Source organism: Oryzias latipes, chromosome 3 (genome assembly GCF_053564925.1).
Source record: "Oryzias latipes strain Hd-rR chromosome 3, Olatipes_Hd-rR_3.1".
Lineage (NCBI taxonomy): Eukaryota > Metazoa > Chordata > Actinopteri > Beloniformes > Adrianichthyidae > Oryzias > Oryzias latipes.
In genome coordinates, this window is record NC_136239.1 from 13,432,238 (window position 1) to 13,453,501 (window position 21,264).

Sequence of the window (21,264 nt, forward strand, 5' to 3'; positions counted from 1 at the left end):
TTGTTACTGTTACTGCAGACAAGTGGGACTGACATAAAAAAGTTATCCCTCCAAGACAGAGGTGGCGCTCTAATTCACATGTCAACAACAGTTTACGACGAGGATAACTGTTTCCGGGAGGTTTATTATCAATGATTTTGTTAGTTCTGTGAGATTAAAACACTATACCTGTGTTTGTTTTTTGTGGTTTCCAAAATGTCTTACAACTACGTGGTAACAGCGCAGAAGCCTACAGCAGTCAACGCCTGCATAACAGGTAAAAATCTATGTCTTTTTGTAAGTGCGCCGCGCGGAAAGAAGGGCCGCCCTGCATGCTAACCGAGCTCCCGCGCTGCAGCCGCTCTGCCTCACGGGCCTGTGCTCCATGCTAACTGCTGCCCGTCTGAGTTTAGTGTTTATCTGGTTAACAGGGGGGAAACTTTATAGCTTCCTGAAACACAAAACTGTTTAAAGCACACCTCATCTTTTTGTTTCTTTTTTCCGGTGTAGCGAAAACTGTTGTCGTCTGTTAAAAATGCATTTCCTCTTCAGCTCTAGTACGGTCAGAGAGAAACGAGAACGCACAACGCATTAGTAGTAAACATGCTAAAAGATAGAATTCAATGTTAACTTAATTATAAAAGTTGTTAGAATAAACTCAATCAGTCAACACGGGTCTGCAACCTTCACTGTAAAGAACCATTTAGGTCAGATTCTTACGATCCAATACTCTGCTAACTCTCACTTTATTGTTAAGAAATATTTTTAACTTATGTTTTTTGGCCATTTAGATTACTGTAGAATTGAGATATTTACAATAAAATGCACTGTGTCAAACAAGATCACTTGAATTAAAAATGCAGGAAAGTTAAAGATAGTATTCTCTCTATCATAATAACTTTAGTTCACCTTCATCCTTATTGTCCTTTTAATGTTTAATATAAGCATGACAAATTTTAGTTAAAATTCCATTAAAAAAAGTTTAAATAAATACAAATGCAATTCTATACTTTAAGTACTTTGCCTTTGGATGGCAACTACGTGTTTTAAGCACGTTCTAATAATATTCCACTGTAAAACCTAATAAACGTAACAAGAAGAACTAAATTTACAAAAAAGTAATTTATTTAACATTTGTCTTTGAAGCAAAAGATTTAAAGTAGAGGAATAAAAGAGCCTCAGGTTGCAGACCCTTGGTCTACACTGATATTTGTACTGTAAAATAATCATAGTTGGGATAATTCACCAATGATTGCTTTTTTTTGAGGGGGGGGGGCATTTCCTCCAAAAATGAAATAACCCTTAAAATATAAAGGCTCTAAAGCAGGGGTGGGCGATCTACGGCCCAGCCCCCATATGCGGACGGTAAAGCTTTTTAATCTGGCCCGCCAAACTGGAATAAATGATATTGATAGTCCTTGTTGTGTTTTTAGGTGTCTCCCCATAAATGGTACTCTACAGCAGTGTTTTTCAACCTTTTTTGAGCCACGGCACACTTTAACCTTGACAAAAATCCCGCGGCACACCAGCATCCCCCCCCCCCAAAAAAAAAGAAGCAGAAACTCATAGTCTGTTTTGATCTACAGCCCCCCCCCCCCCCCCCCCCCCGGCAATCTGACGTGCATTTTTGTGATAATTGTGGCAGAAAAAGCAGGAAGTTGCAGATGTTTTTCTAAAAGATGTAATAAAAGTTAAGTTACATACAAACTGTATGTTCGTTGTGTTTTCAAGACGCTGTCCCTTTAAGCCAATGCATCATGGGAGATGTAGTGTGAAAACTGCGAGAAAACGGCAGAAAGACTCGCGTCTCTGAGCTTCATGGTTTTGTTCACTTGTGATTCTGTGGAAAGTTACACCGCTAAAGACGAGCTTTAGCTGGTGTTTTTGTCGGAACTGACTGAGTTATGAGCTAAATTGGAACAAGGAAGTGGAGACTTTAACCACTTCTGATTGGTCAGACTGATGACATGTGATTAAGCCTTCAAGAATGATTGGTGGAGTCGTGGAGACAGTAAAAGCTGCGGGACTTTTCCTTACACAGTTATAGCTGCAGCTATTTCGGGTTACCGTCATTCTTATCAAAATGTCTTTAATAGAATCAAATAAACACAAAGAAAAAAGTATTTTATGATCGTTTATAGTCCTAACTACTCAGTGTTTTATCAGGACCTGTTTGGATGAACAAAGAGCTGATTTCCTGGAGATGGGAAATGGTTTTAGATCAGTTAATGAGGGCAATTTTCCACGGCACACTTGACCATCTCCCACGGCACACTATTGTGCCGCGGCACACTGGTTGAAAAACACTGCTCTACAGGAACATTGACCTTTGTTTAGGTGCAGAAAATTCTTCTGCCTTCACGTGGTGTTGGAAGATTTGTCGTTTTTCTGATGTTCATGCGTGTTTTTTTATTTTTCCGATCATTCCAACACCACACGAAGGCAGCATTTCTTTAAATTAGCCTTTCCCCCTGAAGGAGCCATTGGCAGAATTGGCACTGAAATGAGAACAAGAACCACAGTTTTGAAATAAAAACTCCATTATGTTCTTTTTTAAAACATGTAGATTAATTTTGAACCAAAAAGGCGTGTTTTCGTCCAGATTCCATGTTATTTACAGAACACTCCACTCCACTTATCTTCTTCTGGTCCTTGTTTTCCCTAAAATCTTTGAACCCTTTGTGGTCCACGAGTCAAAAGGTTAACCTGCTCTGAAAAGTCATCAGAGATCTTAGATCAGTAGTTTTCATTCAATGGATGCAAACTGAATAAATGTTTTAAGTGGAGCATCCTCTCCAATGTTCTTTTGTTTTGTGCAGGTCATTTCACATCTGCAGAGGATCTCAATCTGCTCATAGCCAAAAACACACGTTTGGAAATCTATGTGGTCACAGCTGAAGGACTGCGACCAGTCAAGGAAGTTGGCATGTATGGCAGGATTTCTGTTATGGAGCTCTTCCGGCCAAAGGTGAGCAGACATTTTTGCTGTCGGGAAATAGAATTGCAGTGTAGAATAATTGATCTTTTTTTTTAAGTGACGTTCCAATCAGGCTTTTTTTTAGCCCTCCGACCCGATTCCGAGTTTTTTCACTTTTCCCATACGGAGTCCCGATCCGATACTTTTGTAACACATTAGAAAATGAACAAAGTGAATAACCAGATAGGGTTGTCCCAGATTTTTATTTTATTAACCTTATTTTATCAATTAACAGCAAATGCATGTGAAGTAGTTTCAGCTATAAAGTAAAAATAGCGCAACTATTAACTTGTAAAAATAGGTAATAATTAGTCATGTGAGAGTGTTTGGTGACTGCAGCTTCTGGATCTGCAGAACAGTTTTGATCATATATGATTCCTATGTCCATTCAAAATGAATGATAACTTTCTTTAAAATCATTGCTGTAGCATGACTATGGTGATGAGTTTTCATAACTAGATCATATCCGTGGACCCATTTATCAGTTTGGGTTGTTTTTGAGAGAGTATGGGTTTCTTCTTTTTGAATCCCCTTTGTCCCGGCGCTTGTACTTTGCAGACGGTCCCTTGACCGCCGTCTCTCTGTTGGCAGCATGGAAAGAGCCTTTCTAATTCAAAAAGAAACAAAAACCTGACCTGTTTTCTATAGAGACCCTGAGATGTTCAGGGTCATTAAGCCTGGAAGTCCAAATCTTTGAATATCTGGCTAACTGTGCGCTTCTTCCTCAAACTAGTGCCGTATTCTGCTGCGCTTCACAGCGATAAAATGTCATGATCCAGCTATGCCATGCAGTGGCATAGCTGGAGTATTTCTCTGTAATAATAAGCTTGAAATATATATATAACTGCTAAGTTATAATAAGAATAAAGTAAATATCCAATCACTGAAACTATTGGATATTTATCAAAACCCAATTTTTTATAATGTGATCGGATTCGGGGATCCCTACTTTTTTGCCTACACCCTCTGTTTGTTTGTTTTTCTTCCTTTGTCATGCTTGAGATTGTAGTAGTTGTGGAGTATAACTTACTTTTTGGGTTTTAGGGTGAGAGTAAGGACCTGCTGTTCATTCTCACATCCAAGTACAACGCTTGCATCCTTGAGTACAAACAGAATGGCGACAGCATTGACATCATCACCCGCGCTCATGGAAATGTGCAGGTGGGTCACAGCTGGCTTTGTCTTCTGCAGAAGGGCTGTAGTTGGGTCTGTGGTTGTTCTAGGATGTGGGAACGGACCAGCTTTTCTTAAACAAATGTATTCTACTTTTGTTTTCTGACTTCTATTGCAGGATCGCATTGGACGGCCATCAGAGACGGGCATTATCGGAATTGTGGATCCGGAGTGTCGCATGATTGGTCTGAGGCTGTACGACGGTTTGTTCAAGGTGATCCCCCTGGACCGCGAGAACCGCGAGCTTAAAGCCTTTAACATCCGTCTGGAGGAGCTGCAGGTCATCGATGTCCACTTCCTGTATGGCTGCCAGGCTCCAACTGTCTGTTTCATCTATCAGGTACTGATGCGGCGCAACGGCATCTGTGTTTTTCTGTCCGCTTCTCAAACATTTCATACACTTGGTATTTATTACTTGAACAAAAATGTTTTTTTTTCCTTTGATTTTGTATCATAGGACCCACAAGGACGCCACGTAAAGACCTACGAGGTTTCTCTTAGAGAGAAAGAGTTCAACAAAGGTCCATGGAAACAAGAGAACGTGGAGGCAGAGGCATCCATGGTCATTCCAGGTAGAACACCTTGGTTATTGGAAAACATTCGACCTCAACTATAACAATCCGTTTGAACTCAAACAAGGTTTATATCATGTTTGAACCGTTTTACATCGTAGCTTTAGCTCCAGTGTTTACGTTATTCTGACTACCTTAATCCCCGGTTTATACTTCATAGCGATCGGCCATCCCGTCAATGCGGGACAGGCTCCAGCAGCACCGTGACCCCAAAAGAGATATAGTGGGTTAAGAAAATAAAAGTAAGACGCTAAACTGGCGTTTTATGTCTTTTATTTATTTAATTTAATCTTTTTTTGCTGCGAATACAGTCGTCTACCGTAGCCTACTTTAGCTCTGAGTTAGCTTAGGTGTTTTTGTTTAGTTGTCCTCTCAATAACAACCAATTTTGACAGACCTGCACCTAATGAGTGGAGTGGCGCTTTCTGGGCTGTTTTCCATCACTTCTGGGTCTGAACTGATCCGCTGGTGCATCGTTTGCACGATCAGCTCTTGGCGCCCGGCACCGGCCGGATATCGCTGTATTACAATCTGTATGGTTCAAGTTTTAACTAGGCCTGCACAATATACCGCAAATTTATCGTTATCGCGAAGTCAAGCTGTGCAATATGCATACCGCAAAAGACGGCAAAAATCGCAATAAATGGTTACCTTAAATGTGCTAAAACAATCTCATGGCAGCTTGAAATATTGAACAAATGAAATAAATCCCTTTATGCATTTAACCAATCAGAAGGACCCGTTTATGTTTTTGATCAATCAGATGAGCCCTTTTATGTTTGATGTTTGCCTCCTACGTCGACGAGGGTCATTTGGAGTATAATTTTTAAACTGTTGCAGTGAAATGTAAATTATGTTTTTTTTTGTTTTTTTTTTTTTTGCTATTTGTTTATATACCTTAATTTATATCGTTATCGCAATATAATTACCAATATCGCATATCGCGAGTTTTCCTCATATCGTGCAGCCCTAGTTTTAACAGTTGTGATAGCAAGATGACGTCCCCGTTATGGGATCAATAACATTCTAAAAAGTTTTATTCATTGTAGTTTGATAAATAAACTCCAATACATAATTAGAACATGCGATGTATCCGCCTGTGACCCCGAGACGGTGAGTTAACGAGAAATTTTGTATTCAAGACCAAGAAAAGTCGTATTCAAAACAGACGTGTTAATGTTGTGCTCGTGTTTTTTGACACATCCACCCCATGAAGCCACACACAATGAATGCTTCTAAAAGTAACTTCTGTAATAAAGCATCTTCAGTCCACTGGTCTGTATTCGCCTCCTGTCAGGAATGCTAGCAACTCTCCTTTCTCTGCCGGTGTTTCAGTGCCCGAGCCGTTTGGTGGAGCTATAATCATAGGACAGGAGTCCATCACCTACCACAACGGAGACAAATACCTGGCGATTGCCCCTCCTACTATCAAGGTAACAGAATCAATTGGGATTAAAGAAAGACTTCATGTAACCGTCCTTTAAGGATTTCAGTTTAGACCTATTTAAAAAAAGGTTTCAGTCGTTTGTTGGTAGAATTTACCATTTGGGTTTTTTCTCTCTCAGCAATCACTAAAGATTGATGTCATTTTTTTCACAGCAGGATAGACTTCAAGCAGATTATTGGCAGGTTTATTGGGGGGTTTTGCACTTAATTTTCTTCTTGGGGAATAACAATAACTGGGGGCTGAAATAAAACAGGCTTTTTCATTTGTGCTGTGAGCATACCGGTACTTATGTGTCGCCACCTCTGGGAGATTCTGGAAAGTCTGTGCCCACTCTTAATGAATTCTGGAATGGACGTTAAGTTTTATCTAGAGGTTCATGATGACTTAAACTCCCCATATGGCATTGCTTCCAGTGTTATTTTAGATCCAGTTCCAGTTTGTACTGAGTGGTACATATTCAAGAAAGCTCAAAGGTAGCTTCTCTGCTAAAAGCTCTTTGTGCTGGTTTAAGCAGCACCATTTCATACATTTTTAGAGGCATATTACATGTTTAATCCTTTGAGTTACAGACTTTTAGTTTTGCAGATTAGTGTGAGTTTGGGGTGAGGGATTTATGCCTCTTCAAGGTTCGTTCATGCAACAGAAATATGGGAGTTCACTCATCTGTCTTCCTATTTGATCTGCAGGTCACAGGAAATGAGTCCTGCTTATTGTGTTGTTGTTTTTTTTACATTCAGTGAAACTTGTTTTAAAGAAAACCAACAACTAAGACAAAACTACATATAATCCTGTACATATAAGGATTTTATGTAGTTTTGTCCTACTGCATAATAAACTGCAGACAATAATAATAAATAACAATTTATTTAAAGTCCTACTCTGATCATCTTTTGATCTACTCTAAAAGTGTTCCCAGTGTACTTTTAATTGTGATTATGCTGTTTTTGGCCTAGTTTTTTTTTTTTTTTTTTAAATATCATTTTCTTGGACACAGTTTATTCAGGAGTTTTTTATAAATTAATCTCTGGGTTGAAGGCATGGAGCAGCCCCGCCCCCGTTCCCCTCCCCATTGCCGAGAGCTGGTGGCCCGCCAACACAATACGCTCTTTTCGGACTTCACTTTTGTCATCTGTTCCTGATTGACAACGATTCGAATATAGAAACACTCAAAAATACAGGTTTAAACGTAGTTTTCTTTATAAAAGTCTTCCATCATCAGAAAAATGCCACAAGGACATGTTAAAAACACCCAAAACAGGACTTTCATCAAAGTGGGTCTTTACATGAATGCCAACAAAGTTTATGTATTAAAGTTCATGTATCACTTTTGTCATATGAAGCGTTTTACATAACAAAATTAGTAATACCAGCTATGAAATACATTTTACATGTATAAAGCATAAATATATTTAGCATTGTTAGCCAGAAACAGTGTCCTTAAAAAAAAGACACAGTAAAAAAAACTAGGAATGTAACGATAGGAAGAAATGGTTTGCTGCTCAACTTTGATAAAACCTTAACAGAAAAGTGGTTTTAGGAAAGCTTTAAACGATTGTCGGCTGCTTGAAGATAAGAGATGATTCATGTTTGAACAAAAGAAGTGAAGAACGCTTCAGGTATGAGGGCTACTAAAACAGTTTTTTCAGGGTTCAGTAGACGGGGAAATGGACTGCACGCGTACAGCAGACGGTGACAATAACAGCCTAATTTGAAGGAAGAATACAGCAAGATGAGTCACACTTTACGAGCTTTATACCATTTTCAATCAGGACTATTATTCCCTCCAGCTTTTTGCAGCTTTTCTTTTTTTTCTGTTTAGCCCTGTAAGGTTTTAAAAAAGTGCTGCAAGCTGTTTGCAAAATAACTTTTTTTTTTTTTCTTCATTCGTTCGTCTTCTAAACCCGTTTTGTCCCTTTCTGGGTCACAAACCCGTCCCGGTTACTCGTGGGCTGAGGGTACTGACGCAGGGCCAAAAGCCACGCATGCAAAACAGAAAAGTCCCCCATTCTGTGATTCTGTTTCAGGTCCCCCAGCTGAACCCGGGGGCAAGAGCGCTAACCACTGCAGCGCCATGCAGCCCTAAATACTCATTCACACATAAATTATACCCAAAAAAAGCATCTATGTTATGAACGAGCACAAAATCAGCTTTTTAATGACATCTTCATTTTCCTTTTTTCACAAATCTGTATGATAATTTCACCTGAAATATTCTGACTCAATGATTTCAAAGTGAAAACCTGTTAATCCGTCAGCTTCAAGCCTCAACCATTAGCCTCAAAATTCAGCACAGAAAAGTAAAAAAAAAAGCATAAAAAATGGGAAATATACCTTTTTGCTGTTGCATTTAATGTCCTCCAGAGGGCAGCAACGAGTTAAGAAAAACAAAACACCACTGAGCTTAAAGAACTTGTGAAATACTTTCTTACTGAAGCCGGTTCTGTGTGGATGTTTTTGTGAGTCGCTCAGAGTTTAGAAAGGGATCTGCTCAGCCGAGATGGTTGGTCTTCAGAGACGGTGGGAAAAACCCGACGGCAGAGCCCACTTCCACAGGCAGTGATTGATGGAACTGGGACGCAGCTTCAGATTAACGGCTCCTACATAAAGAAGAGGGGAAAAAAGATAGTGGATCTGTAGCAAATACTGTTTTAGCTGCTACTGTACTCAACGTCTGTTGTCTGTCAAAATAACTACCAGGATTTCCTTTTTGTTGACCGTTTTTTTCCTGAGCTTGTAACAGCTGAGATACTTGATAGAGAAGTAAAGAACGGGAAAAAAGACATCAACCAGTCAAAGCTGCAGCAGTGCAACGATGCCTTTAAAGGCCCACTCTGATGAAAATGGTGTTTTTGATGTTTTTAACATTTTCTTGTGGAATCTGGATTAAAACATTCCCCCCGTAATAGATCCTATATTGCTCGTCATTTCTAAGGTGTGGGGTGTGAGCGAGAGGGAGGTTGATGACACAGAGAGCTCTCAGCAGTGGGGAGGGGAGGGGGGAGCGTGGTAGCTCCACACAATTAGTCCTGCCTACAACTCAGAGACGAATTCCTAATAAACTCCTGCAGCTCTGCAGAAACTATGTCCTTGAAAACAACAGATGGTTTTTGATTTAGGCGAAAATTGGCATAATCATAATTAAAAGACCACTTCTTGACCCGTTCTTGAGGCGTCCGTGGTGCAGCTGTAGGACGGTCAACCTCTGATTGGAAGATTGCAGGTTCGATTCCCACCCGCCCATGTGTCGAAGTGTCCTTGGGCAAGACACACACCTTGCCTCTTGTGGGAGGTAGGTGCCAGTGTTCAGCAGCTACCAGTGTGTGAATGGATCTGTGACTGTAAAGGCCCGTACACACCGGGACGAATATTCGCCAGCCGTTATTCGCCAGCGTTTTTCGCCACGTTTTTTGTGTTCACACCCAGGCGATTTTCGCTGACGATGAGCCGAGCGAACATGCAATTTCATTCCCTGACATTAGATGGCGCTTCATGTAAACAGAAATACTCCTGTACACAAGGTGGCGCTGCGCAACTTTACGCTTCTTAAAGTCGCTTTTCACTCAGAAGAAGAGAGTAAGTATTTACGCGCTTGTCAGAATAATAAAAAGAAAACATGAATATTTCAAGCTCCAGTTGCTCCAACTGGTGCTTGGTTCGGGGATATTTTAGAATGTCAGTCATTATTTCTTCGCGGCAGTGTAGACGCTACTAGGCGTCTATCTTCTTCGCTGGTATGTGTGCTCAGCAAGGCAGTTTTGTGTTTGAGCGCCCCCAAGTTGTGTTTTACTGTAACGTCAGAAGCTCCAGACACGTGTGCAAAAGCGGCATTCTCATTGGTCGAATAGATTTCGAAAAAAAATAAATAAACCCGAGGCATTTTTTAAAAAGTGACGCTTTGACGCGTGGCGTTTTTCGCCTCGGTGTGCACACTCTCATTGGTGCCCTTTGTTTAGTCACGAGGCGTTAAATTCGTCCCGGTGTGAACGGGCCTTAAAGCGCTTCGGGCCTTCGAGGAAGTTAGACAAGTATACGCCATTTACCATCTTGACTGCAGCTGGGGGGCTTTTTAGGGGCTTAGGTTTCATCCTATCTGTATTTGGAACAGTCACTTCAAATTGATCATAGGCTAATAAGTGTTTAGAAATGCAAAAGTGTCTTTTGGATGTGTAACCTTGATGATTACATCAGGAATGAGATGGTTAATCACTGCATTTCTCCATGAATCAACACGGCAGTTATAGAAAAATGAATGTTTTTTGGTTTTCCTGTGAAAACTTTGCATTAATCCTTTAATACTATTCTGAGTATTATTGATGAGAACTTCCACATCTTTAATTTCGTTACGTCGTTGTTATTGTTGTATTAGATGATGAGCTTTTGTTGCGTTTATCCTTCAAAGGGTCTTTCCGAGCATCTGTTGTTCTGTTTTATTTATGATTTTGCCCTTTTTTTAGCTGAAATCCAGAAACCCGTGTCGTTTTCTAGGACATAGTTTCTGCAGAGTGGCAGCAGTTGATTAGAAATTCCCTTCTCATTTGTGGGTGGGACTTGTCAGTGTGGAGCAACTCCGCCCCCTTTCCCATCCTTGTTTCTGAGAGCTTGGAGTAGGGAGCGTTTGGCTTTGGCTTTTACGTTTCTTCATATATGTCCTCCATTATCAGAAAACTGCTACAACAACTTGTTAAAGATACCCAGAATACAACTTTCATTGACGTGGGTCACAGTTTTGATGACTGTTGTGTATTTCTCTCGAATTGGCAGCAAAGCACCATCGTGTGCCACAACCGCGTGGACCCCAACGGCTCCCGCTACCTGCTGGGTGACATGGAGGGCCGCCTGTTCATGCTGCTGCTGGAGAAGGAGGAGCTAATGGACGGCACAGTGGCGCTCAAAGACCTGCACGTGGAGCTACTGGGAGAGGTTCGACTCACGTCCGTTCTTTCACCTGAAGTCCCCCTCGTTCATTTAGCCGTCCTCTGCACGTCTTTGTTGCTATAAACACTTTCTTTAAAGGTTTATGGCCCTGAAAGAAGCAAACGACTGTCTACATTTGTAAAGAAGATAAGCGGAAAGAGGGAAGGCCTGGATTTAGACAATGACTCTGTTTCAACAGTTTGCTTGAAGCTCAGTCTTTTTATCCAAGCAGGCAGCCTTTAGTTTATTGTTCCTTTCTTGTAACGACTTTTCTGAGAGCTTAGAGACATGAAATGCCTTCTAGTTCTCTGAATGAGTCAAGAAGCAGTCGAGCAACATGCGAGTGCAGAGCTTCAGGACACATTACTCCAGAAACGCGGCAGTTCCAGCGGGGCAGCCGTACATTAAATTGACAGAAAAAGCGATGTCAATTAATTATCGATGATAGCAGACTTTATTTCTGTCTGTTCTGCTCTAAAACCATTTTCTCCAGCATGGAAACACATGAAACAGAGTTTAAAGAACTGAGTTTCATGCTGCGGACTTGAAAATTCTGTTTGTTGTTTCAAGAAAGCACCATTTTGTTTCTCTTTAGGTCTGTGGTCCCCAACCTTTTTCAGACAATATTTTCACAGACTTTGATTTTTTTAGCTTCCATTTTCCCTCAACTTTTGATGGTAAAGTTTATCTTCATCCTCTGTAAAATATCTGCTTAAGCTTTCCTTACACTAGATTGTTTTTGTTAGAACCATTCAAATGTGATATAGATTTTCCCTTAAACCAGAATTGGCAAAGTGGAAGTAGAAAAACTTCTGCCTCATCTGAATATTAAGGTGCAACGGATAAATACAAACAGAAAATGTAGTCTGGAAGACTAGTGCAATAAAGTTCATAGTGTCTGTAGTTCTTAACTGACTTTTTAGTTCTTTTGTCATCAGACACGGGTTATATTTGACCTGACATCTTTCGACGGACGATAATAAGCCTGAATCCAAAGGTTTTTTTAAACGAAGCGATCAACGCAACCCATAAGAAACCAGACCCGTTTTTTCCTAAAACTAAAATTACGTGTATTTTACCACGAACCAAGTGGACCACAGAATCCGTGTCTGATATTTTGCTGTTACGCTGATGTCACCGCGGGCTCTTATGGCTTAGTAAAGTAGCGGATGGGTTTTCGACACGTGACCGAGCAACTTGATCAGAATAAATCGGATGCTGTGAGAAGAAGAAATCCCTTTATGTAGTTTAACCAATCGGATGGACTTCTTTACATCATTGACCAATTGGATGGAGCTCTTTAATGTTAGAGTCTCACCTCCTATGTAGACGAGGGTCATTTAGAGTCTTATCTAATTTATGTTGGCTCTTATTTAATTAAACTATTGCAGCGAAATGGAAATGATGCATCTAGTGGTTTTGGTGTTTGTTCATGTATCATAAGTCATATCGTCATCGCAATATTGATCACTAATATCGCAAATCAGGAGTTTTCCTCATATCGTGCAGCCTTACTTTGGATGGAAGAAACTGTCACCACTTAGAGAATTTGAACCTTTGAGCTCCTTCCTTTTTGGATGTGGACCAGAAGCTGAAATATCTGTGTTCTTTGACAGACATCCATTGCTGAGTGTTTGACCTACTTGGACAACGGTGTGGTGTTTGTGGGCTCCAGACTTGGTGACTCGCAGCTTGTGAAGGTGAGCAGTGAAATACTTTATTGATTAGAGAATAAAGATTAAAATTCAAAATCATTTGCCATGATAGTTTGAAAAAAAACAACTAAATGTGGTTACAAAAATATGTTCAAAAAAGAGATGGATTTCAATTTAAACATAGTATAATAGAAAGAGTTTAGCACCTGGTTAAAATAGAGGAAAAACTCCAATAACATACTAGACTTAACTTTGGTTTTTGGGTGGAAAAACTGTTTATTGACCCCTATATTCTACCTGAGGGCAGGAGGTTGAGCAGTGTCTGAAAATGTTCTTTACTCCTGAAAGATGGCAGGTGTCCTCCCCCATGAGGGTGGAGGGCAGTGCCTGTCCGTCTGCTCACACTCGCCACCTGAGAGGCATTTTTACAGAGTTTCCCTAGATGTGCGCTGCATCACTGAAAGTGAAGCTTTTCTCTGTCGGAAAAACGGACATGTTCAAAGCAGAATTTCAAAGAATCGTGACATTTTCTTAGTAATCCGCTCTGATGGTTTTTTAACTCGTTCTTGTGGTATTTTTCTGATAATGGAGGACATATGTAAAGAAAATTCAGCTCCAAATTGCATTCTTGATTATTTATTTTGTCAAATTGTTGTGAATCAGGAGCAGATTTTTAAAGGTTTTTAAGGAAGAAAAAAAAAAGAGATCTGGGATGTAGAAAAATACACTGGGCAGGCCACAAGTGGGAGAGCATGTAAACAGAGAGCTCTCAGCATTGGGGGGTTACTCCGCAGTTATAGCACCACTCAAACCTACTGCTCTGCAGAAACTAGGTTCTAGAAAATGACAGATCTTTTTATTTTTGATACTAGATTAAAAGGTGATTGAACATAGTTTTTAAAATGTATTTTCACTTTTCTGAACATTTTCAGTTTGAAAGTCTCAAATGCTGCTCTGTTGGTTGACTGATTATCTTCTAACTGGGAGATCTCTGGCTTGATCCTCCACCTCATGTTACAGTACACAAAAGCAGAAGAACTTACACTGTCTCCTGATTATGCTGAGGTCATAAATGTTTATATTAGATATCAATGTTTTTATCCCCGTTCCTATCCATGGTGGTCATTCCCAACGAGAGCCTCAGCATCTTCTTCTCTGCTGCCTCCAGCTCTGCTTCCTGCCTTTTCCTCAGTGTCTCTAAGCCCAACAACATGGCTGGTCTCACCACAGTTTTCTACACCTTGTCTTTCATTTGAGCTGAAACTTCTCTGTCACACTTTTCTCCACCCGTTCCAACCTGCCTGCACTCGCTTCTTCACTTCTTTTCCACACTCTCCTTTCCTCTGTACTGTTGACCAGAGATATGTCAAATCCTCCACCTTCTTTATTTCTTCTCCCTGTAACCTCACTGTTCCACTTGGGTCCCTCTCATTCACACACATGTACTCAGTCTTACTGCAGCTAACCTTCATTATTCTCCTTTCTAAGGCAAACCTCCACCTCTCTAGCTTCTCCTCCACCTGTTCCCCGCTCTCACTACAAATCACAGTATCGTCTGCAAACATCATAGTCCATGGTCGTTCCCAGCCTAACCTCATCTGTCAGTCACCATTGCTAACAGGAAGGGTTTCAGAACCGATTCCTCATGTAATCCCACCTCCACCTTGAACTCCTCTGCCCACCCCTACATCACACCTCACCACTGTCTTACAGCCCTCATACATGTCCTGCACTGCTCCAACACACTCCAGACCACATGTCTGAGCGCCCTGTCGTAAGCTTTCTCCAGATCTACAAAGACATTGTAGCCCTCTCTGACATTCTCTGTACTACACTATCAACCTCCTCAAAGCAAGCATTGCATATTCAAGAAAGGCGGTTGTGTTATGTTAACTGTTACATAACGATGCCTTGGTTCTGTGCAGCTCAACGTTGACAGCAATGAACAGGGCTCCTATGTGACCGTCATGGAGACCTTCACTAATCTGGGACCTATTCTGGACATGTGCGTGGTCGACCTGGAGCGGCAAGGCCAGGGACAGGTGAAAAGCTCTGCCTAATGTCACTGAAAAAGCCAAAAGGGAATTTTTTTTTTTGCACTGTAAAATATATTTTTTAAACTTCTGCCATCAGAAGCTCCTTCGTTGTTTTCAAGTTTTGCCTTTTGCAGTTTTCTTCTTACAGAGTCATTGTTTTTATTTGTTTTACGTAACAAACCTTTCTCCTGTGTAAGAATGAACTGTGCTGTCCTAAAAATATTTGCAGGTGCTTCACTAAAATGCATCTGAGATTCACAATCCAAAATTAGAGTTGTGCTCTAACCCCAAAAGACCCATTGCAATGCCAGCGATTTCCTTCAGCGGGATTCTTTAAAATCCCTTGATAAAGACCCGGTTTGGGCTGTTTAGTCGGTTCCTGGATCCATGAATATAGATGATGCACACACATATGCATATATATATACAGTTGATGTAATTTGTGTTTGTATGCAAAGGCAGATTGCATGGCAAATAGGTTTGGTGTGCAGATGGTTTTGTTGGCTGAGCTGGACTCTGAGCTTCAGGGTACTGGATGTGCTTCCAAAGGCAGCGGTCCATGTGCGCGCTGAGCCCCTCTGCTGGCCACCGATCAGCCCACGGCCGTCTACTGACTCTTTTTCAGACACCCTCTAACTAATTTTATTACATTGAGATGCATAGCCGAAACCAGTCCCAGTTGTTTTAATTTGCCATTTGTTGCGAGTCTGCACAGAGCATTTGGCCTTGTTAATCGAAGCAAAGGCATTCCAGGACAAAAATAGAGACAAAAATAGGACGGATGCAGTCGCTGCAGGACAAAATCCAGTCTGACCTCTAGCTGCAAAAGCACCACCCGCCCAGAGTGGCGTCCAAGACCAAATGAATACATTAACAAACAAAAAAAATACCCTGAATATCACAGGGGGGCTCAAACCAGTTTAAAGAAGACTTGCACAAATGTTTGAAGATGATCGTTGTGAGGGTTTTTGAGAACCTACTCTGGGGAGTTCGGTGGTCAGCCTGGTTCATCACAGAGATTTCCATTAGTATGAAGCTGTCTGATGCCACGTGGTGGAGGGGGGGGGGGGGGGGGATTATGAGGACTCTAATACTAATCTTGTTAGTGTGCCAAGAGTGGAGGGAAAGGTAAAATTCTGGTTCAATCCAGACAGATTTCAGACACTAAAAACTCTAAAAAAAAAAAAAAAAAAAGACTATTCTTTACAGATCTACTCAGATAACATGGTATTTTTTTTTTTGTTGATGGAGGACATATATAGAGAAATTTGCATTTCTGATGATCTATTTATTCAAATTGCAGTGAATCAGGAGCAGATGAAAAGTGCCGGTTGTAAAACGAGTGCGTATGTGAGGTAGAACATTCGCTGGGCGGGCCAAAACCTCCACTGCTCTGCGCTCTTCTGCTTCTGTATTTTCTGCACTATAAGTCGCTCCAGAGTGCAAGTCAACACTACGTCTGAATTCCCGCCCTAATCCCTAACTACTAAAAAACTATAGCGCGGCAACGATCCAGTGCACTACACTTAAAACGCAATTCGGACACCATGCTTGCCATGTATTTATTTAGTTTTTGTAAAAGGCAAATATAATGTTACCGATCTCACAAAGTGAAAAACGTAGCAATATGAGCATTTTTTCTGATCATTAACGCGTTGATAGTTTATTAAAAAAAAAACCATTTAAACGCACTTCTTTTCGCAGAAATTGTTCAGCTGCAATGCATTGTGGTCTATATTCCCCAATCTAGTGAGTATCAATGTTTTTCACAGAGAGCTCTCAGTTATGGGTGACAGGAAGTGGGGCGAGGTTACGCCACACCAGTAGTCCTGCCCACAACTGGGAAGGGAATTTCTAAAGAACTAATGCCGCTCTGCAGAAACTATGTCCTACAAAACCAAATCGATTTTTTATTTTGGCTAAATACGTCATCATCATAATTAAAAGACTGCTGGGAAAACCTTTACAATAGTTGACAAAATGATCGGAGTGAGTGAATTTTTTTTTCTGGGGCTATTACACTATTTTCTTAACCGTAATCGTACAAATTCAACGTACCATGATCTCACTTCATTAGCTGGAGATCTGAAATATTCAAATTTCTACTTCTAGATAAAGGTTAAGTGGATCCTTAATACATCAATCCCAAAGCAGAAGAAATGGGGTAATATCAGAACATTTAGGGGGTAGACAGCTGCTCCAGCCATGGAAAACTGGAAAACAGGAAAAAAGAACGCCTGTCCTCATCTGACTCTTCTGCTTTCAGCTGGTGACTTGCTCAGGAGCGTTCAAAGAGGGCTCTCTTCGGATCATCCGCAACGGCATTGGGATTCATGAGCATGCCAGCATCGACCTGCCAGGAATCAAAGGTGTGTGTGTTGTGTTTGTGTGTGTCTGCATCGACTCCAACACATTCTTTTTAGTCCTCCCTGCTAATCCAAGAGCGGCTCGACAGTGGAGCCACTTATACCTGCGCATCTGCTTGGCTTGGCGGCCAAGATGCCAGCTGTTGCTTGCTCAGGCTCAGCACGTGAGTTCAGGCAGATGGCACAGATGTCGGAGGTCTTGCCTTGTTGCTTTTGAAATCTGGGAAAGTTGCCAAGTTCGGGTTTGGAAAGATTTGCCTTCATTTAGGACACTAAAGAGCTCTTCTGTGACGGATGTAAAGAGTTGAATTGAAGGATGCCATCACGTTTTAGCAGACTCTCAATCCCACAAAATTAGATTCCCCTCAATAGATTTCTGTGATGCTTCAACAAGACTCGCAGGACGGAGAAGATGCTCGTGCACTTGTTAGGCGTCAGCTGCTTATTGAGCGTCCCTGCCCTGAAAGTCTCAGCTGTTGGCTCTTGACGCCGGCCTCTTGATCAGAGTCAGTTATTCACTTAGGCCGTCAATAGCTCTCTGAGTAGAGTCTATAACTGGTTCATCTGTCCGCATGTTAGCTGTTAATGACTTAATTAAAGATTGAATTTTGAATTGGCAGATTATTGGCGGTAGAATGGTGCAGAAAACACTCCTTATTAACGTTCATTCTTGGTTTCCTGTCTAGGTTTGTGGCCGCTGCGCTCGGAGGCGGGCAGAGAGTCCGACGATATGCTGGTGCTGTCGTTCGTGGGTCAAACTCGGTGAGCTGCGGAGATCGTCCAATCGGTGCATTCTTACTGCATATCTGAACTGGAAATCCTGTTTTTGCTCCAGTGTATTGATGCTGAGTGGAGAGGAGGTGGAGGAGACAGAACTTCCAGGCTTTGTGGACAACCAGCAGACGTTTTACTGTGGCAACGTGGCGCACCAACAGCTCATTCAGGTTGGCGTGTGAACCCTGTTGTTTCATGTAGGTTCAGGTTGATTAGGAAGTTCACAATACAGGACAACACAATTTGGTTATGTAAGGCATACTGGATTATAAGGCAATAAATGGTCTATTTTAAAACTTATGATCCTATATGAGGCACACCAACATCTAAAGGCCTGTTCACACCGGGACGAATTTTGCCCGCGATTTTCGCCGACGTTTAACGCCTCGTGACTAAACAAAGGGCACCAATGTGAGTGTGCACACCGACGCGAAAAAACGCCACGTGTCAAAGCATCACTTTTTAAAAAACGCCTCGGGTTCATTTTTTTTGGTTCGACACGCCGCGTTGAAAACTATACGACCAATGAGAATGGCGCTTTTGCACACGTCACTGGAGCTTCTGAAGTTACAGTAAAACACAACTTGGGGGCGCTCAAACACAAAACTGCCTTTCTGTGTGTACGGGCCTTAAGGCACATTAAAAAGACAAGAGTCAAAGATAAGTATGTTAGACTAGTATGTTAACTGCCTTTACAGTTACTCTAGAATCTTTTTGAAACACACTACAAGTGTTAGTTGCATTAGCATATTCACAACAGATTTAACTCCCAACCTTGCTGCCAACTCGTAAAAAAACCTGCCTGATACTCCTTAAACAAACGTTATTGTGACTACGCTAACTGCCATACACATAAACACATAAAGACAACCACAGCTACACGTTAGCGTATTTACACCTAACCTTGTTTGCAACATGCAAAAAAAACAAACAGTTTGAACACTGCTACAAGTTAGCTGCATAACTTTGTTTGCAATTTATAAAAGGAACAAAAAAACAGATTGACATTTTGGCAGAGCACCATGTACCTCTTAATATTGCTTCGGCATCAGTAAACAACCAGAATTAATCCATATATAAGGCGCTCCAGACCATAAGGCGCAATTTTTGTTTTTACGTTTGCATGTTTTTTTGAAGAAAACAAATAAGGCTCTAAATTGGGCCTTATGGTGTGTAAATTACGGAAATTCTGATTTAGGGAAACAAAGGCTTTAAATATTTAGTGATTGAAAAGGAACAAACGTGAAATTGAGTTAAAGAAATGGGATTTGTTGGAATTCAAACAACCCCAAATCAGAAATGGCTTTAGAAAAAAAGGAATGATAGATTTAACAAATCTGCAGTGCATTTTCTCAGTCAAGATGGATTCAATTATCGCTAATCGCCGTTTTTAAACCTAGAAAAACACACAGGCCTTCTCAGGGTTTTGCTTTTTTCCCAATTGAACACTAACAACCAGTTGTGGCACTTAGTGTTCCGCTGATTTGCATGATTGTAAAATGCAGTTGAAAGCCGGGATGACTTTCAAAATTAAAACAAGTTAAAGATTTAGCCGTGGAATTTTTCCATTTGTTCAAATAACTTTGCGGGGGGAGTCATGCATGATTGAACGGGGCAATGCAGAGAATGAAGGGCGCAGAAGGACTTCATGTATTTTACACTTGCCTGTGATGAATATTGCAGCTCATTGAAATTCCAGTTTCTGCTTCCTTTTTAAGAGGGGGAATGAGACCTACAGGGGCCTCTTCCAAGTATTAGAGCTTCAACCTTGAATCCTTAATTTGTTATGACAACTCTGCAGAAATGTCAATGTCAGCACAATTTTTGCTGTCTTCTCTTTCCGAAAAGCTAGATTGCTGACATTTTTGCGTCCGCGCCATCTGAATTTTTTTATGTTCTATGTGTTAAAATATGTGTATCGCAGAAGCTTATAGAGACTCCAATAAGAAGGATTTGAACTACTCAATGCAACACGAAAGAACCAGCATATAGGAAAACCAAGAGAGCTAATGTGAGTTTTTAGCTTTGTTGTAGCTCATTATTTCGGTCCATCCTCCAGCACAAACTGTGTGCTCGAGCTTTGCTGCTGCTAATTAACCTTACAGAAAAGAAACTGCAGATATTTCAGGCAAGCAACCTTCTAGCTTGGAGTTTAACTGGGATGGTTTTGGACACGCAGAATTGCCCACATATTTGTCAGAGTTAATTGGAGACCAGATTTCAAACGTCACCAGAGCAAACCAAATGATTACCGATGCCTATTTAAGGAAATGCTAGAGCCCCTGAGGCTTAGCTACAGCTTAGCCATTTTTGTTTTTTTGCTTTGTTCATGTGGCTTTCCGTCTCACCAGAGTGTCAACAATGTTTACTGTAAAACAAACAGAACATTTAAGTTTGTTTGGTTGTCAGTAAGGATGCCAAAATCCTCTGTGTAAAACCAAATTGTATGTTACATCATTGAACAGAATCGTGGGGAAAGTGAATCGTTGCATCCTTAGTTGTTGGTGGAATCCTCTCATCTTTTAGTTGGATTACTAAAACAGTTGATGGTATAAGGGAAAAATGTTTAGAGACACAAAGAAAAGAAAATCTGTCTGCGCAGACAACAGGGAAAACCAAACAAATGGATTTAGTTCCTGTAAAGATAAAGTGAGCTGTAGGTCCATTGGTTTAATTGCTGCAATGCCTGTGATTGCTTTGCAGACTTTTCAGGTGAAATTTTTCAGCTGCGTCCACAATTTACTGGTTGACTTTACAATTGTGAGACAATGAACAACTAATGAAGATGTCTCGTTTACAACTTCAACATGATTCGTGGTGCAGTTGTCTGTAAAGGCTGAATACTGCTTGTTATCACACCGAATGTCCCAGTGTGAAGCAACATGTGCTTTTTCCTAAAAGACCCACCTCTGAAGACATTTTTGTCTTTGGTGTTTTTACATGTTGGCTCCACACAGCGGCTTCCTGCTCTGCTTTATTCTGATGCATCCACCTTTAGACAAGTAGATTCATGTGCTTCTGTCTTCGTTTTCCTCGTCTGAGCTGGTATCTGGTTCCAAACTGAACAGCTGGACAGCTCTGATATAGCTCCCCATTTCTGTTGCACCACTAATGTTATGGTGGGAGTGTGAGCGGCTGTAAGCCAGTGGGAGAGAATGTAAACAGAGAGCTCTCAGCAATAGAGGGGAAACGGGGGAGTCGCCCACAACCCTGAGGCAAATTTTCTAATGCATTGCTGCCGCTCTGCAGAAACTATATCTTAGAAAACAACACAGGTTTTTATTTTTATTATTGGCTTTAACATCATAATCTTATTTTAAAGACCATTAAATTAGCCAAAAGGATGATCTGAGTCTGTCTTTAATCTTCAG

At 41.0% G+C, this 21,264-nt stretch overlaps 1 protein-coding gene across 1 annotated transcript in view; it reads left to right on the forward strand.

The window, feature by feature from the left end:
- Positions 1 to 21,264, forward strand: part of ddb1 (damage-specific DNA binding protein 1) — a 51,167-nt gene continuing 29,903 nt past the window's right edge. Inside the window, exons 1-12 of the mRNA XM_004066854.5 lie at positions 1 to 256; positions 2,799 to 2,947; positions 4,001 to 4,117; positions 4,248 to 4,469; positions 4,587 to 4,701; positions 6,037 to 6,134; positions 10,910 to 11,068; positions 12,679 to 12,762; positions 14,643 to 14,759; positions 17,020 to 17,122; positions 17,806 to 17,881; positions 17,955 to 18,063. Coding sequence (XP_004066902.1) covers positions 196 to 256; positions 2,799 to 2,947; positions 4,001 to 4,117; positions 4,248 to 4,469; positions 4,587 to 4,701; positions 6,037 to 6,134; positions 10,910 to 11,068; positions 12,679 to 12,762; positions 14,643 to 14,759; positions 17,020 to 17,122; positions 17,806 to 17,881; positions 17,955 to 18,063 — 1,410 coding nt within the window. The 5' untranslated portion in view covers positions 1 to 195. The remainder of the gene's footprint in view (positions 257 to 2,798; positions 2,948 to 4,000; positions 4,118 to 4,247; positions 4,470 to 4,586; positions 4,702 to 6,036; positions 6,135 to 10,909; positions 11,069 to 12,678; positions 12,763 to 14,642; positions 14,760 to 17,019; positions 17,123 to 17,805; positions 17,882 to 17,954; positions 18,064 to 21,264) is intronic.